The sequence below is a fragment of the Hippopotamus amphibius genome, chromosome 1 (genome assembly GCF_030028045.1).
Source record: "Hippopotamus amphibius kiboko isolate mHipAmp2 chromosome 1, mHipAmp2.hap2, whole genome shotgun sequence".
In the NCBI taxonomy this organism is placed as follows: domain Eukaryota; kingdom Metazoa; phylum Chordata; class Mammalia; order Artiodactyla; family Hippopotamidae; genus Hippopotamus; species Hippopotamus amphibius.
In genome coordinates, this window is record NC_080186.1 from 53,798,690 (window position 1) to 53,826,266 (window position 27,577).

General features: G+C 35.6%; 1 protein-coding gene across 10 annotated transcripts in view; it reads left to right on the plus strand.

Annotated features, from left to right (window-relative positions):
- EVI5 (ecotropic viral integration site 5) overlaps window positions 1-26,596 on the plus strand; it is a 229,532-nt gene extending 202,936 nt beyond the window's left edge. For 7 of the 10 annotated variants that reach the window (XM_057712910.1, XM_057712901.1, XM_057712875.1 and 4 more), the window contains one exon: window positions 22,572-26,596. In XM_057712910.1, the coding sequence (XP_057568893.1) occupies window positions 22,572-22,883 (312 nt within the window). In that variant the 3' untranslated portion in view covers window positions 22,884-26,596. Of the gene's footprint in view, window positions 1-1,135; window positions 1,345-22,571 lie in introns of all 10 variants that reach the window. The other 3 variants (XR_009049764.1, XR_009049766.1, XM_057712934.1) reach the window with 3 other exon arrangements.
- Window positions 26,597-27,577: the final 981 nt, after the last annotated feature.

Below are 27,577 nucleotides of genomic sequence, written 5' to 3' on the forward strand. Positions count from 1 at the left end.
TGTGTATTTCCCTAATTACTAATAAGATGGAGTACCTTACCCCAGCATCCAGAACAATGTTGGCATGTGGTAGGTATTCCATGAAAATGTTTTTAATGAAGAAATAATTGTGAAAGGCTTTGCTGATAAGGTAACATATAAGTTGTGATAGGAACGCTTCCTGACGTGCAGAAAACAGTGGAAAGATCGTTCTTGGCAGAGGAAATAACTAGCACAAAAACCCTAGAAAAAAATGAAGTGGACTTTCTGAGAAACCATACTAACGTGGCTGGAGTGTAGTATTGGGTGGGGGAAAAAGGTGAGGTAAGATTAGAGAGGAAGACAGAGTCAAATCCTATATAGTGTTTTGTAAGCCAGGATGAATCATTTGAGTTTTATTTTTGTTTCAGTGGGAACGGTTTTTTAAGCAGGAGTGATGTGATCTGATTTGCCCTGCCTGCTGTATGGTGAATTGATTGTAGGAGAATAAGAATAGGAATAGGGAACTTCACTAGGAGGCTGTTAAAATAAAATAGTCCAGGTAAGAGCAAAGGTGACTTAGAAGGATGGCAGAAGTGGAAATCTTAGCAACATGGGTGTGTTAGAGATATGTTTTAGAGGCAAAGAACTTGCTGCTGGACTGTATGAGGGACAGGAAAGAAAGCAGTCAGTGACTTCAGAGATTTTTGGCTGGATAGTTGAATGAATGGTTGGTGCCACTTATTGAGGTTAGGGAAGGGTAGAAGATCCAAAGCTTTGTTTTGTTTATGTTAAGGTTGAAATTCCTATTAAATACTAAAATGAAAATAGCAGGTAAACAATGGATATGTGAGTATGAGGTTCTAAAAAGAGGTCAGGGCTAAAAATAGGTTTACTAGTCTTTGGCATATAAATGGCATTTGTAGATAAAGAGAAGGGGGTCTAGGAGCAAGTTTGTGGGGTCTAGGAGCAAGTCAGCCATCAAAGGAGACCAAAACCACCAGTGGGATAGGAGGGGAACTGGCAAGTGTGAAGATACAGGAGCCCCCAAAAGGAGACTTTCAAGAAAGAAGCATTTCAACATAGTTGTTTTAGTTAGATTTTTGAACTTCCCTGATCCATCTGAAGTATGACTTTATTTAAAGAGATTTCATCATCATTTTTCACCATTTATCAGAAAACTGTGGATGATTTATGAAAGAGCTTGAGAAGGACCTATTGTCTGTCACTGAACGATTACTAACACCTCCTTCTTGAAGAAATTAGAGAAAAGTTAGCTATTTCAGGACAAGGTTGGCGAAAGAAAGAAAGAAAGAAAAGAAAAGAAAAAGAAAGAAAGGAAAGGAAGAACCATTATAGGATGCTCTAAAACAACATACAATCTGGGTAAGTGGAACCAACTTTCTTTCTAAGGATAGCCATTGTGGCTGATTTCTAAAAGGTCTTCTGTCTTCCTGTCTTCGTTGTTGGGGAGGCGGGGTTTTTTTTTTTAAGTTGTCATCGTATGTCACTAGAATCTTCTTTTATTTATTCTAGCCAAGTACGAAATTAGGAGTTTGAGTAAACAAAAAGAAATCTAAACAAAGCCCTTACTGAAGTTTAACTTAGAAAATATTTCTTTTACGTTTTGTACTCTTCTAAGTTTTTTAATTCTGATAACTCTGTTTATGTATACGTGAGCTATGTATTTAATTAAATATCTACCAAAATGTATTTTTAATGTCTTAAACATTATTAATATGTTTAATATGCATACTCATTTTGTTATCAAACTGGAATTTTTGAAGTAAGGATTTTTAAGAGTCAGATAACAGATGACCCTTTGGTACTGTTTGAGTCTTTTTTGTTCCTCCTATATTTTTCAGTTCAAAAATAGTTAATAAAATAATTTGAACTTGAATTTTAAAAAAAGAAGAAGCTTTTTAAAGACTCATTAAACATTGACTTTCATCTAGGCATTAAAATCAGAATAAAGATAGAAAAGAACTTAATCATTTGGCTTTGTAGGTATTGGCAGCTATTTTTTCTGTTTTTGTCCAACTGAATGATTTTGTTTTTTTGTTTTCTTAACGGGATTCTTATTCTGTGCTGTTTCTACCAGTCTTTATTTCCTTTTAAATCTTGCAAAGCTCTATGTATATTACCTAGTTTACAGAGTGATGCTAGAATAGAATTTACATTCTTACAAACTGCTTTGATAACAGCAATCTGTATCTGGAGGCAGAAATAAGAATCAAATATAGTATTTTCTATTTGTACTGATGGCTGTTGATAATTGAATTTTTTTAAGAACTTTTATTGAGATACAGTTAACACAATGAACAGCATATATTTAGAGTGTACAATTTGGTATCCCAATCTCCCAATTCATCCCCCCCACCCCCCAACCCTCTCCGCTTTCCCCACCTGGTGTCCATGTGTTTGTTCTCTACATCTGTGTCTCTATTTCTGCCTCGCATTTCCTCTTTCATAGTTGTTAGCATTTGCCTTGTGTATTGAGGTGCTCCTGTATTGGGTGTATGTATATTTGTAATTGTTATCTCCTCTTCTTGGATGGATCCCTTGATCTTTATGTAATGTCCTTTCTTGTCTCTTTTAACATTTTTTATTTTAAAGTCTGTTTTATCTGATATGAGTATCACTACTCCAGCTTTCTTTTAATTTTCATTTGCATGGAATATCTTTTTCCATCCCCTCACTTGCAATGTGTATGTATCCCTAGGTCTGAAGTGGGTCTCTTGTAGACAGCATATATACGGGTCTTGTTTTTGTATCCATTCAGCAAGTCTGTGTGTTTTGGCTGGTGCATTTAGTCAATTTCCATTCAAGGTAATTATGGATATGTATGTTCCTATTACCATGTTCTTAATTGTTTTGTTTTTGATTTTGTAGGTCCTTTTCTTCTCTTACGTTTCCCACTTAGAGAAGCTCCTTTAGCATTTGTTGTAGGGCTGGTTTGGTGGTGCTGAATTCTCTTAGCTGTTGCTTGTCTGTAAAGCTTTTGATTTCTCTGTCAAATCTGAATGAGACCATTGCTGGGTAGAGTATTCTTGGTTGTAGATTCTTCCCTTTCATCACTTTAAATATATCATGCCACTCCCTTCTGGCTTGCAGAGTTTCTGCTGAGAAATCAGCTGTTAACCTTATGGGAGTTCCCTTGTATGTGATTTGTCATTTTTCCCTTGTTGCTTTTAATAACTTTTCTCTGTCTTTAATTTTTGTCCATTTGACTACTATATGTCTTGGTGTGTTTCTCCTTGGGTTTTTCCTGCCTGGGACTCTCTGTGCTTCCTGGACTTGGGTAGCTATTTCCTTCCCCGTGTTAGGGAAGTTTTCAACTATAATGTCTTCCAATATTTTCTCAGGTCCTTTCTCTCTCTCTTCTCCTTCTGGGACCCTTATAATGCTAATGTTGGTACATTTAACATTGTCCCAGAGGTATCTTAGGCTGTCTTCAGTTCTTTTCATTCTTTTTTCCTTATTCGTTTCCGCATCAGCGATTTTCACCATTCTGTCCTCCAGGTCACTTATTCGCCCTTCTGCCTCAGTTAATCTGGTGTTGGTTCCTTCTAGTGTATTTTTCATTTCAGTTATTGTGTTGCATATCTCTGTTTGTTTGCTCTATTATTCTTCTAGGTCTTTGGTAAACTTTTCGATCTTTGCATGCAGTCTTTTTTCAAAGTCCTGGATCATCTTCACCATCATTATTCTGAATTCTTTTTCTGGAAGGGTGCCTATCTCCTCTTCATTTAGTTGTTTTTCTGGGGTTTTATCCTGTCCCTTCATCTGGTACAAAGTCCTCTGCTTTTTCATTTTCTCTGTCTTTCTGTGGCTGTGGTTTTCAGTTCCACAAGACAAAACACGGCTGATACTGCTTGATACTGCTGTCTGCTCTCTTGTGGAGGAAGCTCGATAATTGAATTTTAATTTTAGAATTATTTAAGAAAATTTTTCAAAATGTGGAATTATAAGTGTTCATGTCTGTTTTTACAGTGAAAAGTACTGGGTTTCTCAGTGTAGGAGCTTCTTAATAAAAGAAATTATTTCCTTCAACTTGTTCATTCTCTAGTTAGAACAGTGTGAAGTACCATACAAGAGCTCACACAAGCCTCAGTGCAAGTAAATTCTTTTTCTCTGCTGCCCCAAAAAGAGGTCCTATGTAGATAATGAGAGATCATAATTGCACTCCTGTGAAAATTGCTTTAAGGCCCTTGAATGAAACATTTAGTACTGGTTTTTAATCTTATAATGTCCATTTATCGATAAAAAAATTGATTGTTAATGACTTCTTTAAATGAGTGTTATTATTGCTGTCTCTCTTATATGTTCCATTTTATCTTGGGTAAGCAGTTTATCTTATTTCAAGTCATAAGATTAAAAAATTATTGTACAAGGTACAATATTTTATGTCTGGGATAATATCACTATGTAAAAGACTTAAAACTGAGATTTCAGATTTATATATTTTTTAAACCAGGCATGTTCTTAACGTTTATCTGCTTTTTCACTTGATAAATGAGGAAGCTGAGGGCCCAAGAGTTAAAGGGACTTACCCAAAGTTACACAGCTATTTAGTGGCAGAGGCGGAACTACTGCCCAGGCACTCTGGCCTCTGATCACTACATCCCACTACCCTACTAGTCCTGCCGACCAGTTTAGCTGTCTTATGGTAGATAGAGTAGGAGTTGCATAGGTGTTTAACTGAATTAAATTTAACTGCCTCTCTCAGATGAGAACCCAGTGTCTAGATAGTAGAAATCTACTCTCACTTAGTATTCTTCAGATTCTGGACTTCTGTTTGATCTGAGACTGGGGAAGTGGTCTGACTTGACCCTTCAGATTCTGCTTCAGTTTCCAGTGGTTGCCACTAAAATCTTAGCTTTTAAATATTAGATGATTTTCTGAAAATAGAGGCAACTGAGATTTTTTTAGCCATAACTGACATTTCTGGAAACCTAGAATTAGGTAAAAATAGTCAACCCAATTTCATATATACATATTATTTAAGAAATACAACCTTACTCAAGGACATAAATTAGCTCAGCTATTCAATACATTCTGTTTCAAGAGTCTGTTGTTTTGAGAAAGACAAATATCATATGACATCACTTATACGTGGAATCTTAAAAAATGATACAAATGAACTTATTTACAAAACAGAAGTAGACTCACAGACATAGAAAACAAATTTATGGTTACCAAAAGGGGAAAAGGGGAGAGAAATTAGGAGTTTGGTTATTAACATATACACACTACTACATATACAATAGGTAACAACAAGGATCTACTGTATAGCAGAGGGAACTATACTCAATATCTTGTAATAACCTATAGTGGAAAAGAATCTGAAAATCATATATATGTGAGTATATATATCATATATCATATATAGGAGTGTGTGTGTGTGTATGATTTTCAGATATATATACTCCTGTGTATGAGTTTGATATTTAACTGGTGACCGAATTTCCAGCAATTGTTTCTAGATTAATTTTTTTAATCTCCAGGGATATATGTCTTTCCATTAATTCTTTGCCTCCAAAAAGAATCATATACCACATTCATATAAAGAAAAGCTGTAGTAATCCCACACAGGATACCTTACTTTTATTCAAGACTTTTAGACCATTTTCTAGTTTTATGTTACATTCATAAAAAGAGGGTGTTCTACCCAATTACATGCATCTGTGTATCCCGTTCCTACTATAGGTAAAAAGAGATTTTTTAATTTGTTAATGAAAAATGTGTTTCTAATGATGGTAATTTCATTAAGGAATTGGAGTTGAATTGTGAGAATATGAAAAAAAAAAGAGGTCTGGTAGGAAAAGGTAAGATGAGATAATGAAATCACTTAGAAAAGAAAAATTTAAGATATAAAAGAATTTGCTGTACACCTGAAACTAACACAACACTGTAAATCAACCATACTCCAATATAAATTTTTTAAAAATTAGAAAAGGCAAGGAAAAAATTAGAATGTAGAGAAGATGAGATACCAAGGAAAGAAGCCTCTTAAGAATACTGACTAAAGTAGGATATGCCTCTAGAAGGGTTTGTTAGGAAATTTCTAGGATAGACTCTGGCTGAGCAGCCAATTTAGAGAATACAGAATCAATCTGGAACTAGGGATTTGGATCTGGTACTCAGAATTAAAGGACCAAGTAAATATCCTCAAGAGATAGTATCACACTGGCCAAGGAACAGAACCAGTTAGAAGTGTAAAGTCAGACTTGGATATTAAGATGGAATTTTTTCTGATATTGTGCCAGACACTATAGGAAATATAGTGTAATCTTACTCTCAAGGAATTTACAGTCTGATTGGAAAAAGTGGAACAGTTAATTTGATAAAGACTGTATGGTTGGTACTGATAGTACTTGATAGTTCAGAAATGGGAGCAAACACAGCAATTAATTTCATTTATTTTAATTAGTGGCTCTTTTACTGTCCTTGATGCTCCAGGGCAGGCTAAGCTATGAATTCCTTGATGGCAAAGGTTGTGTCTAATTCAACCTTATATTTCTTAGAGTCTTTCAAAAGTCCTGATGCAGTACCAGAAACTGATGGATTAATTTAGTTCTCATGGTGTTCAAATTGTCCTGAATTTGACCACTGGGAGCTCTTTAAGGCTAGCTTCAGTATCTTTTTTTTTTCTTTTCTTTCTTTTTTTCTGTATAAACCCGTTAGTCTTTGAGTATTTCTGCATTTTCTGGCACTAGGAGTACTTTATATGAAATGAGTATAGCTGGATTTTCAAACATAAGGTAGTGAAACAGTGTTTATTAGTGCAGTCGGCCCTCCCCATCCACCGGTTCCGCCAAACTCAGATTGAAAATATTCGAAAAAGAAATATTCCAGAAAGTTTCAAAAAGCAAAACTTGAATTTGTCACACGTGCAACTATTTACATAGCATTTACATTGTATTAGGTATTATAACTAATTTAGAGATTAATTATACAGGCGGATGTGCACAGGTTATATGCAAATACTCTGCCATTTTATTATGAGGGACTTGAGCATCTGTGGATTTTGGTATCCGCAGGGTCCTGGAACCAATCTCCCTTGGATACTGAGGGACAACTGTACTGATCTGTAAATTGCTTAATAAATGGTCCCAACAGTTACTCTTATGACTATTAGATGGGAAACATACCTCACAAGAAACCACTTCAAGGGAAACTGCATGTCAAATACCAGTTGGGTTATGAGAAATAAAGGAAGATGATAATAAGCTTTTTTTTTTTAAGGAAAGGGAGCTAACTATAAAGCCTAGAGTGACAATGTTTATAGTTACTTATAGCAGTTCTTAAACAGAGTTAATTCAGTGGGGTGGAGGAGACTTGCTTTCAGCCTTCCCATCAAGAGGCCATCTAATAGTATACTCTTAGAGCAAAGCATGAGGAAAATAAGATATAAATGCCTAAAGCCATTTCAGTCACATCTGTAAGGTTTTAGCATGACTACAGTATTATTTGTTGACATTTAAAGTGATACTAATAAGATATGCTTGAAGATTTCATTTAACCTGATATGGGGCAACCAAAATGAGCTGTGATTTTAAAATCCAGTGAATTCACTCATGTACTCAGGTTTCAAGACTTCAGTTTTCAGTTTTTAAATTTCTCTCCTTTATTTGAAGCTGATTATGCCTGCTCTTCACCTGCCTCTTCCTTCCATCTCCACTGTCACGCTGCTGCCGCTAAACACCCTCATAGAATAGAGGAGGGGAACAGATGTCCACGCGGTTTATAGGGTTCTTAACAGCACTTCTGGATTTGTTTGTTCTTTGAATTTTTTCATTTGATGAGTTTAGTTTTGTTTCTGAATTTTGTGTCTTTGCTCTGCATCGTAAGCAGGTGATTGAGAAACTGTCCATCTGGATTGTAGGCCTAGTTCTGCCACTGATTAACTGGGTGACCTTAGGATGCCAATTTACTTCATACATTCATTCAGTTAGTGAACATTTGGACATCTTTTAGCTCCCAGGCATGCCTCAGGCCTTGCCTCACTTTCTGTGTCCCAGAACAGTTATACTAAGTGATCTTGAAAGTCCTTTCCATCCCAGTCCTGTGCTACGTGTATAAAAGTCATAGTCCAGTTGTTAAGGAATTCAGTCTGGTAGGGAGAGCCAGTCAATATGGGCAGTGCTGTGGTAGAACCACACGGTAAATGGCTTAGAAACGTTAAGAAGTCTCTGTATTGAAGGAAGAATAGAAGATAGGCAGGAAAGGGGGAGTAAAAGGCTATCTCAGGCAGAGAAGCCATCATATACCAAGGTTTGGAGGCAAGTGAAGAGCAAGTAAGGAAGGAACAGATATAAAAGTAGGAGGGAAATCAGTAAAGAGGGGCACCTCTGAAACCAGAGATCCCCTGATCAGTCTGTTTTTAGTGTATGGTAGCGAGAAAAGCATTCATAGAGATTGCTCTGATGGCTGAGGGTTAAAGCTTTCTTAATCAAACAAAAGGAAATCCATAAAATACAATCTTCTTCCTTGATTATGTTTTGAGTTATTTTCCTTTTAAGGCCTTGGTTCAAATGATGCATTTCAGAGCCAATTTGAATTTCAGTCTAATCTAGATATTCTTTTGTTATTATTCACCAAAGCTACCCAATACTTCATATTTGTTTTTGAGTACTATCTATTCTTATCAGTCCAGTTTCTTCAACTACACTAAGATTTTGAAACATAATCAGTCATTTTAAAAACCTTTTTTTTTGCACCATGTAATTCAGTTTTTAAATGCTAGTTTTTTAAAGAAACAATAACATAATATTGACAGTTTTTCAAACTCAGAACATTTCAAAATGTGCTCCACAAATTTACTAAGTGTCGATTACAGGAAAATTGATAAAAGATGAAGAGCTAGCTCTCTCAGATTTACAAAAACTAAAAGTTTTACATTGTGGTTGGAAGTCTTTAGTGCAGTAAATCATGTGCTTTTCATGGACCATATCTCACAGATGCAGTTGGACATGAGATAATCAGATTTTCACTCCCCACAAGCTGGACAGCTGAAAATGTCATACCAATAATACGTGTCAAAGACTCAGTGCTACTTTCCTGCCTGTCTGATTTAAGTTGTTGTGGTCAGTGTGAGGAACCTGTGATATGATAAGATAGCATTCATAAGGTCATGTGGTTTACAAGTACCCAATCTTAACTAAGCAGCCTGTGAGCTCCTCCAAATGAGGAAGAGAGGGATACTAACCTTGTCTGTTTGAAAGCTTATTTTGTGTTCAGTGATAAAATAGTGTGGGTGTGTGGCTATGTATGTATAGTGTGTGTTTTTTAAAATTATTTTTCTATCAGGAGTTAGTTTTAATTTCTGAAAAAAGTAAATACTATAAATGCATTCATCTCCTTTAACTTCAGTCTAAAGGATTAAACATTTTATTGCAAATATTTTCTGCTTGTTTAAAATGAAGCTGTAGAAGGTAGTCGTCATTTCTTTTCCTGTTGAGGAAAAAACTAAATGTTAAAGGTTAACATTGTTGGTGAGTTTTTTTTAATCAATATTTTCTACATTTCCTAAATAGAAGATTATTTCTTTTCAGTCTGGCAATATCGCCATTGAAAACATATCCAGAAAATGACTATCTGATATATATATGTAAAAAGATAAATATAGATATTTATTTATATATATAAAACAGCTTTATTGAGCTTTAATTCACATCAGTACAGTTCACCCACTTAAAGTGGTTTTTAGTATGTTCACAGAGTTGTGCAGCCATCACCACAATAAATTTTAGAACACTTTTATCACTCAAAAATAATCACATTCCCATTAGCAGTCACTCCTCATTTCCCACAAGTTCCCATCCCCTAGCTCTAGGCAAACACTAATCTACTTTCTGTCTCTGTTGATTTCCCTATTCTGGACATTTCATTTGATGGAATTATATAATACATGGTCATCTGTGACTGGTTTCTTGTACTTAGCATAATGTTTTCAAAATTCATCCATGTAAATAGTAGCATGGATCAGTACTTCATTCCTTCTTATAGCCTATTAACATTCCTTCATATAGATATACCATAATTTATTTATCCATGTATCAGTTGATGGACATTTGGGTTGTTTCCACTTTGGGGCTATTATAAATAATGCTGCAGCAAGCCTTTATGTACAGATTTCTTTGTGAGCATATTTTCATTTATCTTGAATGTACACTTAGTAATGGAATTGCTGGGTCATATGTAACTCTATATTTAATCATTTGAGGAACTGTCAAACTGTTTTCCAAAGAAGCTGTACCATTGTATATTCCCACCAGCTGTTTATGAGGGTCCTAGTTTCTTCACATCCTTGCCAGTACTTGTTATTCTCTCTTTTTTTTTGATTATAGCTATCCTAGTAAGTATAAATGTCATCTCATTTTGGTTTTGATTTGTGTTCTCCTGATGGTTAATGATATTGGGCATCTTTCCCTATGCTTATTGGCTATTTATATCTTCTTTAGAGAAATATCTACTCAGACCTTTTGCCAAGTTCAAATTCATTGTCTTTTTATAATTGAGTTGTAAGAATTCTATATATGTTCTAGACACAAATCCCTTATCAGATAAATGATTCAAAATTTGGTTGATTGGATGGACTGATAAAACCTATGATTTAGCTTTGGAGAAGAATAATTCCTCTTAAGAATGCAATCCAGATAGAAAAATAGAAAAGAAATACTTCGTTTTTATGAGGATGTTTTGCTAAAGGTTTGAATTTTTTTTAGTGCTCCGGATAAAGGGTAAATCATATGAAATGTATGTGGTACTTTGATGTAGCTTTAAAAGTTCAGAGCGAAACAAGTGTGAAGTGATTTATTTCCTGTAATTGGTCATAAATTTACATAGAACCTCATATATTCCTAACCTCATCACCATTGACATTAGAGTACCTTCTAAATAATATTAATGGTTTCAATTTTATCAAGATGTGTCAGCTGCCAGGAAGAGGGCAATGGCAGTTTCATTTTGTTTGCCCCAGTGTACTGGATAAATCTAAGTATGTACTATAGAAAGACTAAGAGTTCTCTGTAAATGACTTTTATTTCTTCCCCCTCTCTCCTCCTCTGGTAACAAACGCACAGTATGTTTCTTCAGTTCCAGACCTTACTTTTTCCTCCTTTTTCACTTATGTAATGTGGGTACATACTTCTTTTCTTTGCTTCTAACAATGTGAGTTTTAACTATTGCATTTTATACGTTTAACATAAAATCTGTATATATTTTAAATCTTAAGTGTTTTATCTGGTTTAAAAAATGATTTACATAGATTAAAGCCAGAAACATTTTCAGCGTTGTCTATTTTATATTATTTCAATAAAATTCTTGAGTTTTTAAACTTAATCTGATTTTTAATTACTGTAGGTAATTACTGAATTTTGGCTGTTGTCTATGTAATTCAGTGTTCAGAAAGTCATGACCTCAATTGATCACTTTAGTTGGTTTGCAGTTCTGATTCACTGGAAGTCTTTTGGTTTGTATGCTTATCGCTAGTTTTAATCTTTGTTATGTGTATAATTCAGTTTTTAAGGAAGCTGATAATTGAGAATAAATGTAGAGTATCATTTCCCATTTATATTTATTTAAAATTTTGAAAATAAAGAAAACTATTAAAATTATTTTGTAAGGAATCCAACAAAATCACTGATTAAACTTTGGGGGAAAAACAAGTAAAGCCTTTATAGCTTAGAAATATAGATCTATGTAATCGGATTTTATGTACATCGGCCCGTATAAGGTATAATGTATAGTTATTTAAATTTTTATGTATTATACATCACTTACAGAAATGTTACATTTAGCTTTAAAGGCTATAGCTCTGTGTTTTACAAAGACTGACTATACAAACCCAAATGTACAAATAGGAGCTTTTATAATCTGATATGACTCAGTCTTGGAAACTTACTGCAACTGTTTTGCAGTTCACTTGGTATCACATGACTCACTTCAATGGTTTAAACCCTGTCTAGTAGTGATCAAAGTTCATTTGGTTAGGGGTTTTTTTGGTGTGTGGATGACTTTTTTCCACTTTGTTGTGGATTGATTGTCTTTCAAAATACTCAATGCAATCCTCCTTCTTAGTCTTTTGAATCTCAGAAAGTGGTTGTTGCCTGCACAATTCAACCTCCGAGCATACACAATGGGAAAAAATTTTAACTTGAAATAATATACATGGAAGCAATTTTAACTGAAAGTTCAGCATCATATAAATATAAGGATTCATTATTAATTCTCTTACCTTCTACATGTTGTGTCTCTTTAAAATCAACTGTGAAATCAACCCTTTTTTCATGTTACCACTGTTGTATAATGTGCAGAAAGGAAAAAGCAAACACACAGAGAACATATTGTGTCCTCTGTCTACATGGTTACTAGCCCAAATGATCAAGTTTTCTTAGGACAGAGTTTTCTGTTATTTATTAAGAAGTTATATTTAAAAGCTGTATGTCTCTAAAACTATCACGCTTCTCTGTTTTACAAAAGAATCTTCTATCTTAATGTTTAGTCGTTTAGCGACTGACGTAGACTAAGGAAAAATTACAGAAAATACTTCTGTACCCTCAATGATAATGAAGTCCTTTGGAGCTTCAGAATATTCACCCTTGCATATTTAAAGCAAGGTTCTTTAAAGCAAGGTTCTCCCTGCTTTAAAATTTTAATGTAATTTTTTAATGAAATAACTGTAATAGTTTTTAATACTCTTTTTTAGTGTTTGTACTTTTACTATCATGCAGTTAGAAACTCTGCTGTTTCCTGTCAAAACCTACGTTCATCAGACTATGAACATGACTGTTTCCTGTTTTCTTATTAACTATACGGCATTTTGTGCTTTATTCTTTATAGGTTGTATATCTTAGCTTACACTTTCCTTTTCTATACTAAATGCTTTCTTGGGTCAGCATTGCTAAACACATGCGGAGAAATCCTTAAGTCCGATCTCTTTGTCGATGGTGAGAGGTTAAGATTTTGTTAACTTTTTAAGTTGTAATGAGTATACCAGAGTGTCTTAAGTATTATTTAAATAAATTCTACATGTTTTTACTTTTTTCGCTCTGTCTCTTAATGCATAACATGATGAAGCAGTCCACATCAGGTAAGAAACAGTACATTATTTGGATCGTGTATGTTAGCACTCTCATCTCTCTGCTTGTTAGTATTCTCATTCAGCATTTAAAAGGATGGGATGAATAATCAGTACCTGAGGGTTTTTTCAAGAATCCTTGCCATCTTTTCAGTGTAGTTCATCAACATTTTTATGTGCCTACTCTGGTCAGGTCAGAATGCTAAGTTCTAGGATACAAAAATGATTAAGAAATAATCCCCATCATCAGGGGCTAATAGAAGACGTAAAGTATATGTACAGCAACCATCATTCCATATTTTTCCAGACAGTACTGATTTTAAATATTTAATTCCAGTGTTAAATCATATACTTCAGAAAAAACATATCTATAAATAATATACTCAGGGACTTCCTTGGTGGTCCAGTGGTAAAGACTCCACACTTCCACTGTAGGGGGCACAGGTTGGATTCCTGGTTGAGGAACTAAGATCCAGCGTGCTGAGTGGGCATGGCTGCTAATAATAATAATAATAATAATAATAATAACTCAAATATACGTGTGTGTGAATCACTAAGTATTAAAGTATTTGTGAAAATATTTATACCTATTGACTTAAAATGCAATAAAAGTTATAAAAATGATTTGTAGAACTATGCTAATATTTTAAAGTATTAATATCAAAATAATACTTGAAAACAAAATACTTCTAAAAATAAAGGAAGCAATTTTAAGGTTTTTGTTTTTATTGTTATTGGATTATTTAGGGGTTTTGTTCTGATGAATGTAACTATTATCAAAGTGGTCAAGCTACAGATAAATTTGGAAGCATATTTGAGAGGTTAAATTGATCATCTAGTCTTGGGATACAACTAAACAAATAATTGAAACTAAGAAACTTAATATTCATGGTGGGACGTGTTTGTTTTTAGATTTATACCCCTCATGTTTCCCAAAGATTTTGAAGCAATACGCATGAATACATATAATACAAAAATAACCGAAAATTAGGTTAATTAAACCAAATGAAATTGCTGATACTTGACTTTCACTTACAAAAATGGCAATATCATATGATTCAATCTAACAGTTAAAATAATTAGTTCTTGGACTTTTGTTTAATAATAGACATTTTAATTTAAGTATACGATATACACAGAAAATGCATAAAGCCTAAGTGTCCAGCTTGATGAATTATCACAAAAATGAACATGCTCATTTAACCTTCCACCAAGGTCAAGAACTAGAACCTTGCCAGCAATTCAAAACTCCCCTTGTCACTCTTCCCACTTACTGCCTAGTTTTTAACTTTATACTAATGAAATCATACAGAGTGAATTATTTTGTGTTTGGCTTCTTTTGCTCAGTACTGTGAGATGTATGTTGTTCCATGTAGCAGTAATCATTCATTCATTTTTGTTACTATATTATATCAATTATATGAATATACCATAACTTATTTACTCATTCTACTGTTATTTCCATTTGGGGTTATTATGAATAAAATTGCTATGAACCCCGTTATAAATTTTTTTTAGTGTATTTTACGTATTTCTCTTGTTCATGTGTTTAAGAATGGAATTGCTGGATGATTGTTATTATTTATCGTTCAAACCAGGGCACTTTTGGGAATGAAAATAGTTTGTCCCAAGCAAACTGTAATCTGTGGTCATTTTATGTGTAGAGTGTGTAGATAGATGTTCAACTTTAGTAAATACTGCCAAGCCATTTTCAAAAGTGCTTTTACCGATTTACACTTCTACCACCAGTTTACAACAGTTACCATTCCATGTCTTCGCTAACATGATTGGATAGCTGAAAATTCAATGTTATATTTTTTAATAAGAACCCAGAATGAATTTAATCTGTATGATCAGTTAAGGGACCGTTAATTTCCTTGAACAACCAGCCTGGCAGAAGGTAAAGCAAAAGTTTTCTTGCAAAAATTAAAGAGCTTAGGAAATGGTTTGACAATTTACTAAAACGTAACACAGTGACCCAGCAATTATACTTCTGGGCATGTTCAAGAGAAATGAGTGCTTATATTCACCAAAAAACATATTTAAGAATGTTCCTAGCAGTCTTATATGCAGTAGGCTGGAGATAGCCCCAAAAGCCCTTAACAGTAAGATGGATAGTTAAATTATGATATATTCACAGTGGAATACTACGTGGTACTGAAAAAGAGTAAACAACTGCTATACATGCCAACATGGATGCATCTCACAAACATAATGTTGAGTAACAGGATCCAGACACAAATGAGTACATACCATATGTTTCTTTATATTAAGTCTTAGAACAGGCACAACTATTCTATGGTGATAGATGTCAGAGTAGTGGCTAGCTTTGAGGGAATGTAGGGTTTTCACTCAGAGAAGAAGGGATACAAGGGAGCCTCCTGGGGTGCTGGAAACATTCTGTATCTTGATCCAGATGGTAGTTACATGGGCATATACATAAGTAAAAGTTTATCAACCTGTATACTTAAAATCTGTGTGCTTTACTGTGTTTTATCTTACATTTCAGAGAACATGAGCCTAAACATTATCTTGAAACAAACATACTCTCAAAATTTTCTCAAGCAGTTTTGACATTATAGCATTGTGGTCATAGAAAAATACCACAGAACATCTCTTTTTTTTTTTTTTTTTTTTTTTTTTCATTGATAGACTTTATTTTGGGGAATAGTCTTAGGTTTACAGAAAAATTGAGCAGAAAATGCAGAGATATACCCTCTCCATGCCTTCCCACAGTTTCCTCTGTGAACATAATGTTAGTGTCATACATAAACTAATATTGATATATTATTAAGTGCTGTCTGTATTTACTTTAGGATGCACTCTTTGTGTTGTACAATACATTCTGTAGGTTTTTACAAATGTATGATAACTTGCATCTACCATTACAGTATACAGAATAGCTGTACTGCCTAACAGTCTCCTGTGCTCCACGTATTCATTCTTCCTTCTCTCCCTTTGAACCTCTGGCAGCCGCTGGTCTGCTTACTGTCTCCATAATTTTGCCTTTTCCAAAATATTATATAGGTGGAATCATATGGTATTTAGCCATTTCAGATTGACTTCTTTGACTTAGCAATATGCATTTAAGATTCTTCCATGTCACTCCCCCCATCCCCAGCACCCCTAGCAGCCTAATATTAAACAGCTTAACAGTTCTTCAGACCTCTTTCTTGCCTCCATACTTTTAGTACATGCTTCATCTCTTTAATGGGGCCGTTCAAATGTGTGACAGCGTGTGATACTTTCTAACCAGAAAGAATTACCGGTACAGACTCAATCATTTAGAAAGAAACCAGGAGCCTACTCAAAGATTTGGAAAGGGTCCACTCTTTTTTTTTTTTTTTAATGTTCGTCTCAGCTTCCCCTTCCCCCCTTGGAAAGGGTCCACTCTTAAGAAAGGTATATTGTGTGTGTGTGTCTGTGTTAAAGCTCCTGAGCTGTTTCCCCAGAAGCCTCTCCTCTAGAGTGGTGACCAAAGACAGGCCTGGAAAATCTTATTTTTAACAAATTTCCAAGATAGTCTTATCAGGGAAGTTTGGAAAATAATGTTTTGGGGAGGGTTTGTTTGTTTGTTTGTTTTTCTGGCTCTAGTTATTTTAAACAGATTTATTAAGATATAATGTACATATCATAAAGTTCTTCCATTTTAAGTGTAAAATTCAGGAGCTTTTAGTATATTTTCAGAGTTGTGTGACCATAACCACAATCTAATTTTGGGATATTTCTATCACCCCAAAAAGAAACCTCATGTCCATTTTCAGCCATTCCAACTTTCTCCTCCCCTCTTCCCTAGTTGTAGGTAGCCACTAATCTACTTTCTGTCTCTGTAGACTTGCCTGTTCTGGACATTTCATATAAATGGAATCATGCAATTTGTCATCTTTTATATTTGGCTTCTTTGACTCAGCTTAATGTTTTTGAGGTTCATTCATGTATCAGTATTTCATTCCTTTTTATTGCCAGATAGCATTCAGTTGTGTGGAAACAGTGTCTTATGTTATTTTACTTGCATACATTTACTCAAATAATTGTCTTAGTTTTTTCATTTTCTTGGTGTGTTCTCTTATGTGTAACTCTCCTTTAATACAGTGTAAATCTCCTGTTATGTGTTAATCTCTTCTTTTCAAACAATTTAGGTGTACTATTAATTTCACCTTCTTGAAGAAATCTTGCCTGTGGCCTGCTGGTCTATTTCAAAGAGGTCTGGCTGCCTGGTGACCTCCTGCACAGATGTCATCTTGGGAGCTTTTTTTGTTATCCTAGGAATTCCTTTTGCTTCACTTTTGTATTAAACTTCCTTCTTCCTGGATCAAAAACAGAAGGATGTCTTTCTTGGTGTACTTCACTTTGGTGGAGCATATTACCTGCCTTTCGGGGTGGCAGTGGTGGGGGGGGTGGAAAATGGGAGATAAACTATTAAAAGGATTTATCTGATTCCAGTTGTCATGATTGACCCAAAATAGTTGTTTTTATAAAGTCTGTGAAGCTTTTAACTCATATTTTAGCCTCATATTTAATTGATAGTTTGTGTATAAAAAAATTTTTAAGGTAATTACAGTTTTATTAAATATAGGTTAAAAAATTTTTTCTCAGAATTTTGAAGGCACTGCTCTATTGTCTGATACCATTCTGATTCTTAATCTTTTATGTAAAGCTTGTTCTTTTGGGCTGAATACTTCCCCCCCGTGAATTAATGAATTTATTTATTTATTGGCTGTGTTGGGCCTTCGTTACCGCACATGGGCTTTCTCTAGTTGAGGTGAGCAGGGGCTACTCTTCGTTTTGGTGTGTGAGCTTCTGATTGCCATGGCTTCTCTTGTTGTGGAGCACAGGCTCTAGGCGCATGGGCTTCAGTAGTTGCAGCACATGGGCTCAGTAGTTGTGGCTCACAGGCTTAGTTGTTCCTCGGCATGTGGAATCTTCCTGGAGCAGGGCTTGAACCTGTGTCCCCTGCTTTGGCAGGCAGATTCTTAACCACTGCACCACCAGGGAAGTCCCTGGACTGGATACTTTGTCTTTTCTTTGTTCCCAGTGTCCTGAAATTTCATTGTGATGTACCCTGGTATAGGTCTGCTTTTATCCATTTTTCTGGACAGTTGACAGGCTTTTTCAATCTCAAAGCTCACGTCTTTCAGGTCAGAGAAATTTATGTCTAAGACCCTTTTTTAGAATATCGCTTCCCCTCACTCTGCATGGATGCAGTGGCTTCAGAAGGAATGAATTATGCTTTTTTTTTTTTTTTTAAGTTTTCTTCTCCCCAGATAGTCTGTTAATTGCTAGTTTCTTCTTTTTCTGGTTTCTCTTAGATGCTTTCCTCAAATGTCTGATAGTACTTGACTCTGTACTCAAAATTTAAGACTAAATAACTTAAAAATCTGACAGGAAGTTCTGAATGACTGTCATTGTAGGACAATCCTTCTGAGATCCTTCTTTGAGGAATCCAAAGATTCCAGTGAAGAATCCCTTTACATACAATTCCAGAGAGTCCTGGTGCCTCTTTTTGCTTGGTGAATCTCAAAAGTACTACTAGGCGCATTCATTGACTTTAAAAGCTATGTCTAATTTCACCTGGAAAAATAATACATTTTTTTCTTTTCCATGATATGAGTGTATTACTGGCATTTTCACAATTAAAGTTTTTGTTGTTGCTGTTTCCAGTGTCACAAAGATATTCCTATAGTCTTTAACCTAAAATTAGAAAGACAGTGGGCCTCAAAAAGGTATGCTCAAGTATCTATGTGTACTTTTCAAGACAAGAGTCAGTAGTTTTTGTCAGATTCTTTATCCTGTGATTGACTCAAAAAAGATGTCAAAAACAAACGAAAAGGTTCCTAGGTGGTGCAGTGGTTAAGAATCCGCCTGCCAATGCAGGGGACACGGGTTCAATCCCTGCTCCTGGAAGATCCCACATGCCGCGGAGCAGCTAAGCCCGTGTGCCACAACTGTTGAGCCTGCGCTTTGGAGCCCGTGAGCCACAACTATTGAGCCCATGTGCCGCAATTACTAAAGCCCACGCGCCTAGAGTCCGTGCTCCACAACAAGAGAAGCCATGGCAATGAGGAGCCCGCGCACCACAACAAAGAGTAGCCCCCACTCACCGCAACTAAAGGAAGCCCGCACACAGCAAAAAAAGACCCAACACGGCCAATTAAATAAATAAATAAATAAATAAATAAATTTATTTATTTAAAAAAAAAAAACGAAAAAAACATTGCCTAAGGAGTGGTCCTTACCAACTAGGATGTACATCAAAATTATTAAGCTTTTTTGAACATATACATTCCTAGACTCAACCCTTATACCAGAAGAAAGTGTCAAGAAAAGACATTTCAACAGACCGCTCCTTGTTTCATCCACCAGATGGTAGAATTGGCCCAGAACAGCTTGGTTGTACTACTGAAAGATGGTGTCCATTTGTATGTACCACACACAGAGGCAGATGTTCATGGTGCAGCAGCACTTTTGTCCTGAATAATTGATAGTTCCATTTCAGGTAAATCAGCTCCTTTATGAGTCAGACCATTTGGTTTAAACAGAGGATCTGCCACAGTGATTCTCTAACTTAGTATATCAGAATCTCCTGAGATGCTTGTAAAAAATATAGATTCTGGGGTTTCACTGTCCAGATTTGGGTTCCTTAAATCTGGGGAGCAGTTCTACATTTTTAATAGGCATCCTTGGTTATCCTGATGCTGATGATCAGTGGGCCATGTTTTGAGATATGCTACTCTAAGTTTGCTACTTATAATATCCCTGAAAGTGTTTCTAGGGGGGTTGGGTTGAGATGACAAGGTTACTTGTCTGCTTTTTATTGTTGTTGTTTTCTTTTTTTTTTTTGGCCACATCACATGGCATGAGGGATCTTAGTTCCCCGTGTGTTCCCCCGCCCACCCCCATCAGAGATCAAACCTGCGCCCCCTGCAGCAGAAGCACGGAGTCTTAACCACTGGACCGCCAGGGAAGTCCCTGTTGTTGTTTAAATATAATTAGTTCCTGAGAGCCTAGTAACAAGGGTAAGCAGTACGGCTCTCAGATGCAGGCAGCAAAGCACTGTGGAGGGCCCAGCCCTGGTCTTTTCTCCCAGCCAGACTCCTTTTCACAGGATGCCCTCCCAGAGGACATCCCCACCTGAAGTCCAACCCCTTTGAGACCACACTATGTATACTCAGTGCCCTGGAATTCCTTGCCCAGATGTCTACTTTCAGGGCCTGCACAAGCCTCTTTCCTCTCAGAACCAGTATGCACCCTCCTAGGTCCAGGAGATAACTAGGATATAGCTTCAGTTTTACCAGATAGTCCCTTACCTTCGCATTTTTTCTTCTCTCCACCAAAAAATTTCTCTATGCCTTTGCTATTCTATGTTAGCAGTTCTCAAAGAAGCATTAATTGCATCCCCTTTGACACTGAAGAAATGACTCTTCAATCTGTAGTTTGTTTTATATAATATTTGAGGTCGATAATTACATTTCTTATGAGGCTGCAGTGTTTTAATTGCAATAAATTTTGTTAGAGCAAAGAAAAGCTACAGCTTTCCAAACAATTGGGAAGTTGTGGTTCCTCTGCCATACTCCTCCTTTATAGCCAGAAAGAAGAAAGACACGTGCTCTTATATTATTTCTTCAAAAGGGTCTGGAGACAAGAGAAAGGAAGAGATTAACTGACTTAATTTTACACTTGGAGCTATAAATCGTGTGTTGCAATGTGGTGATAGGATGTTGCATCAGAACGTGGCAGTTGTAGTAATGCAGTGGGTACCATAACCACGGGTAGGTCTTTGTGGTGCTCTATGCCCTTTCCCTAAAGATTCAACTCCAATTTTATGTCCCTTCTGCTGTGCCAAAGAGGAAGGTTTTACGTAAATTACATTGTACCTCACTATGATGTTCTGTTAGCCTAGGGCACAGGAATTTCTTAATGGCTGAAGGTTTGCCTGAGGCAGATATCATTGTGTTCAGTGCCAGCATCCCTCTTGTTTCCTGTTGTCACATACCAACAGGGAAGTACTGGGGTTGCTTCACTTCTTCCTGGAAGTCTATCGGGAAAGCTAGGAGGTGTTATGGCAAAGCTGTAATGTCTTTACTCTCAGAACCGTTAGTTTTGAAAGTGTATGTAATATTTCCTGAATATTTCACATTGCCTTTATCTCAAGATTTGAAAGATGGTTAGTGACCAGGAATTTGTCCCTGAAAAACAAAATTGCAGGTTGATAGTAATGATAAGGACAAGAGACTTGGAGTATTTTTTTAGCAAATTCTTAATAGTCAAGGTAGATTTTGATAGCTAATTGTTTTTATTGTTTTGGATTTTTTTTTAACTCTTCTGCTTTATTGTAGGAGAAAATTCATGGTGTATGAGAGAAATTAAGTGATAATATCAAAATTTTATATTTAAGACAAACTCTTTAGTGCATGTGGTACTATCTGTGGTGCTAGGTTTGGGAATTTGAGGGAATTTAGGCAAAGAAGTGGCAGATGATGAAAAGAAGTCACCCTTGCTACTGATAAAACTGGTTTGAGAGAATGTGGTTTTAATGTGTGACGACAATGGATTTTTCAGTACTGAACTCTAGAATTTGTCAGACGTGCCCACCCTCGTAATAGGTAGCATTTGATCTCCACAGCCCTTCCCACACAGGAGTATGGCCATATAAAATTCCAGGGATAGGGAAACAGAACCTGGTTCCCAACGATGGAAAGAAAGGGAAAAGAGCTGAGCAATATATGCCATTCCTCTCCCCTACCGCCTGGTGAGAGAAGTCCCTCCTCCCCGGGAGCAATAGGGGAGAGAAGGCAAAAATGTTATACACCACTGGCATTCCCTCTACGCAGGAGGACATATCAGTAGTGGGAAGAAGCATTTGTGTCCTCACTCAGTGACAGTGCTATGGTGGTCTTTAGGGTATTATAACAGGATAGAGACCCCTAGCAAATTCTGTTGCTTTGTAAACCATTATCATCATTCACAAAATTATGGAGATATGCTCCAAGACAATGTGTGTGATGGTTCAAAGTATTGTCTTCATTAAGTCCATATCTTTTGCAGATGTACACTGACATATTTACAGGTAGACGGGTAGGATGGCTGAGATTTACCTCAAAATAATCCAGGAACGAGAGAGGTACATTTTAACAAGATTGTCCATGATGTGTTAGACGTTGAAATTAAGCGATGGGCACATGGGGTTTATCTTATCTCTAGTATAACAAGAGTTTCAATTTGAATCTAAACTTGGCTATTCGCTATGTGTCCTCAGCAGGCTACACTACCTGAGTCTCTATTTCCTAATCTCTAAAATGAAGATAATAAAATCAACCACATAGGACTGTTGTGATGATTCAATTACAGTAACAAGTTTTCTGCCCATCGCATAACACATAGGAATCACTAAAAAATTGGTAGTTACTATTTATATCCATAAATGGGAAAAGATCAGGGTATCTTCTTCCTTAAACATCCAATGTTTGCTTTCTTGGAACATATATATTTCCCCAAGTTGAGTATATTAACTTGGATTTTGTTTTGACAGCTCAGGTGCCTAAAAGGCCAGAGGGGCTTCTGCGGCCAGCCCTCTTTTGATGGAATCCACATCGTCAACCATTTAATAGGAGATGATGAATCGTCCCCTTCCTCTGATGAAGAGTTCGTAGACAATTCCTTGCAGGAAAGTGGCATTGGTTTTCCTTTGCACAGAAAATCTGGCCCAATGTCTTTGCACCCTACTGTGGCAGATGGTAGTGAAAGCGAAGCAGAAGACAGTGTGCTGGAGACCAGAGAGAGCAGTCAAGTGGCTCAAAAGGAGCTGCCCCCGAGAAGCGAGTCGTACTCAACCACTGTCTGACCATCACTGTGACCTAGACTGTGGATTGTTTTAAGGGATCAGTTATCTTGACTAAGGGTTTTTGGAACATATCTGTTTCATATGTATATATATAAATATATATTTTACAATCTTATTTGCCTTTTTATCTGCCAAATCTTCACCACTGACTTACCATTGCCATAAAGTAGAGTGGAATATGGTTAATGGGAAAAATAAGGTTCTAACAGTATTATTGAATATTAATGTTTCTTGTTTAGAAATGCAATTATACCTATATGTGGGAACCATTTTGAAGTTCAGAACTATGGAAAATTGAATTTTCTTTAGACAAAACTGTTTTTGTGCAATATTTTATGTTTAGTGAACAAATTGTATATTTATGTTTTATCAGTTTGTTTTCAGGGTGACTGTCTACACACATTTGACCAAGACATACATCTGATTTATCTTGGTTTTTTTGTGTTTGGGGAATTTTTTTTTCCAACTAAAATTACTGCTTCATTAGTGGGTCATTGAAAATTCCCAAACACAATGCCTTTTTTCACATAATTTTATAAACACAAATTAAAGGTTATCTATTTGAGAATTTTAAGTTTTTTTTTAATTTCAAATTTTTCTGTGCATATGATGCTTCCATGTGTTGCCTACCAGTCAGAGTAGTAAGTTAACTACAAATATATTGGGTTTTTGTACATATTTATAAATCTGCACCATGCAACATTGAACATTTTATATAGAGAATGTACCTGTTGCAAGATGACTGCCTTCAGCATTATAACAGGACCTCTGTAAATAATAGGTTAAAAGAAAATTGAAAATAAAACCAAACACTAATATTTTAATAGCTTTAGTATTTTGCTTAGCATTCAGCACTAGCAGATTCATAACTGATGCTTGTTCAAAGACACAGTTGGTGAAATATTTTACTTCATGTGTATGTAACTAATAAATTTTTATGATTAGAGAGGTTATAGCACACATTATTTAGTGCTAATATTCTACTTAATATAATTTTAAGCAATGGATTGAGGTCCATGATACACAGCAATTATATCAGCAAGTAATCTATGAACATTATCTTCAGATTCTCTAGTTACTAATCTATAGATAAAGCAAGCCATAAGAATCCTTTCCTGCCAGTTCCTTATCATCTAGACTTTCTTTTTTCCTAGAAAACTGAATGTCATTGATAAATTAGAGGAAACACCCACGTGCATTTACACTATGGAAAGACTACAAAAATGTGTTGATTGGATGCTTTCTACTCTCATTTTCATCAGCAGCCTATGGAAAAAAAATAACCTTCAAGAATAAGAGGAAGGTAGAATTCGGTAAATATGGAGGTACAATTTTGCACAATATGTTGCATGCAGAGAAAAAAAATTACATGACAAAATGGAATAGAAGAGACAAAAATAGTTTTCTGCCTAAAACAAGGAGTTAAGCCTTATGGTACAAGGCTTTCCCAACAAACCCTTTATAGCTATTTGCTTGAGAAACAAGATTGAAAACATGCCTACTGTGTCCGTAGCTCCAGGCTAAATTCTAGTGGTTAAGTAATTTCTATGTGGTCACAAGTTAGTAAGTATCAGAGCCAAGATTTTAATCCAAATTGCTCTGACACCAAAGCATTTGAAAAGGTTCAGCTAATGAATTTCTATATTCCCTGCTTTTCTGACAATTAATGTGATTTAAATAAATTTGATTTAAATTGTTTCCTGAATATATTATATAGATATACATCTATATGTATAGATATGCAAGTATCAACACTCATAAGCTTTATGCAGCTTATGAATGTAGATACTACTCCTAGAATTGTCTGACTGGTGCCTTTGGGATTCTCTTTTGGGGTTCGTTGCTGTCAGTCTAGAGGCTGTTGATGCCCAAGTGAAATGAGATGATTCATGGCCACATGATTGCTTTGACCCCCACATCAAGAAATCTGAATGATCCAGCCTGTGAGCCAGTTCCAGCCAACATTCTGTTTTTACATGACCCACAAGCTGAGAGTGATTTTTACATTTTTTAAAAGTTGAGGGAAAAATCAAAAGAATATTTTGCATCATATGAAAATCATATGACCTTCAAATTTCAGTGTCGATAAAGTTTTATTGGAGCATACCCATGCTTATTCATTTGCAGATTGTCTGTGGCTGCTTTTGTGCTACAGTAGCAGAGTGGAGAAACTTAAAATATCTACTATCTGTCCCTTTAGAGAAAGTTTGCTTACCTTAATTTAGATACTCTAAAATGTAGGTTTACCTCTTCAGTTTGTCTCAAGTAGAAGACTGAACCATTTGCTTTTGCTGTTGAGCTAATGGTTTGGAAACCTAAAATTTCCTGGTGGATCCTATACTTAGAACTATTCAAAATGGAGAGTGTGCCAGCTATTGTAGATTACGAAGCCTCTGAAGCCATAGACAAATTTGGAAAGATATCTGTGCCTTTGGAAATGGAGAAAGAGAGGAAAGAATTCCAGACTCCCAGCACTGTTCTTTAAAACATGCATCATTGACTTTTAGGGTATGCTTCATTGAGTCAACGTTATAATTTGACTTTAAAACGAAGAACATCTTTCTAGAATCGTATTTCAATTCTAAACTTTGAAAGATATTCTTAGAGAATTTCCTAAGTACTATTTCTGGTTAGGAATTAGTTGTTAAAAGAATCATGGTAAGTAAACCTTACTCTGTTGAGACTCTTGTTAATTTGGATAATGAAAAACTAGAAACAACAATCTTCTTATTCAAGATCTTTGATTCAAATACTCCTTAGAAGGGTTTAAAATCTTCTTGGCCTTAGGATGTAATAGGATAACTTCCTTCCTTGGGATAGTTACTTTCTGGTGTCATTGCCATTCTGGGTTGAAATGCCAAAAGAGACTACAAGTCACCTGAATAAAATGGAAATTGCATTGAGGTGGTGAAACAGAGACCTTATAGATCAAGAAAGTATTTCAACAGCATTTTAAAAACATAGCAGTAAATTTTTTCTTCCTGGAACAATAAGTGAAAGATGTAACTTTACACAGTTTCCATCCTTTTTATTGATAGGTATTAAGCATTCAATGTTTGATAACTATCAAGTCCCAACGAACTAGCTGGCTGTTGGGGGGAAGGAAAAAACAACTTTGTCTTAGCTCTGAGCGTAGTGTGGCTTGTTACCCTCCAGATAGTGCCTTTGATTGAAAACAAGGTCTAGACCCTTTTAACTACTGTATTTCTGACATCATAAGGAATGGTTTGGCTCTACATTCTTCTTTACCTTTACATAATGTGCTATAATTTTCAGATTGAAAGTAAAATACGTGTTTGAATTGTGCTTTGGTAAAACCCTTTCATGGCTAGCTTGATTTTCATGTAAGTACCAGGCATCAACAGCTAACATTTCATGAAACCAGTGATTTACTTTGTTAATAAGCTTTAGCCTGAAGTTACTGCTGCTCTGTCATTAATGAAACAGTAAGTTTTTAATTAATTTTAATTTAATTCATTCTACTGAAATTAAATTTTCTGATTAAAAATGGAGTGAATGCTATTTATAATCCAAGTTTTTACATCACATCCATTGATCTACCTATCCCTTCTTTTCACTCCAAAGAAGAGAGGATAGAATAATACATTAGATATACTATAGAGATGCAAAACTATAATGTATTTCATTTTACTGTTGGAATTTCTTATTGTAACATTGTATGATAACCTGAAATGTTTACTTGTGCCTTTGCTTTAAATAATTAAAGTTTTCCATTTTATAAGAATTTCTGTTTCCTTAAGCTGTTCGACTTAAAAGGGGGTAGGCATCAAAAAAAACTGTTTAAAAACGTGTGGCCTAACATCAGATATTCATGAGTGAAGCTTGTGTTCCGTGGGTGCAGGGACCATATCCACCTGGTCCACCCATGTATAACTAGTGCCAAAGAGAGAGCCTAGTATATATATATTTCAGTTTAATGAAAGGCCTAGTATCTGGATTTGTTAGTTCCTTCAGAAGCATGGTAATTTTTTGAAAATAGTAATGGCAGTATTTTCATCTCACATTGTGTTTTAGGTTATTAAATTAATGAGCAACTAACTGAATAAATATAAATATATAACTTGAATATACATACAGAGGTAATTATAAAAAAAAATTATGCCTTCTGCATCACAATATTAATATCATTTAATTCAGAAGCAGTAGTTCATTGTATATTCTGCTTTATTCCCAGAAGGATTTAAGGCACTCTATAAAGGTACATGAACTATAACAGGATAGCTGTAATTCAGGGTTTCATACCTTGGCACTATTGACAGTCGGGGTCAAGTAGTTGCACGTGGCTGTCCTCTACATTGCAGGATGCTTATCAGCATCCCTGAGCTCTGCCCACTAAATGCCAGTAGCACCGCCTCCTTCAGTTGTGTCTCCAGTTGCCATAAGTAGGGAGGACTGAGAATGAAAATCACCCCTGGTTGAGAATCTCTGGTATATATTTAGAAGTGAGTCAAAAAACAAAAAGCCACTAGGACCAAAACTAAAAATATATACACCTATTGAAGATGGATAACAAATTTGACTGTTTCTAGTAGCCAGTGAGAAGAGTAAAACCTGAACTACAATGAAGTGCCTCTTCACACTTATTAGGATGGCTATTAAGACACACACACACACACACACACACGTGTTGGTAAGGATATGGGAAAATTGGAACCTTTTTCCATTGCTGCAGG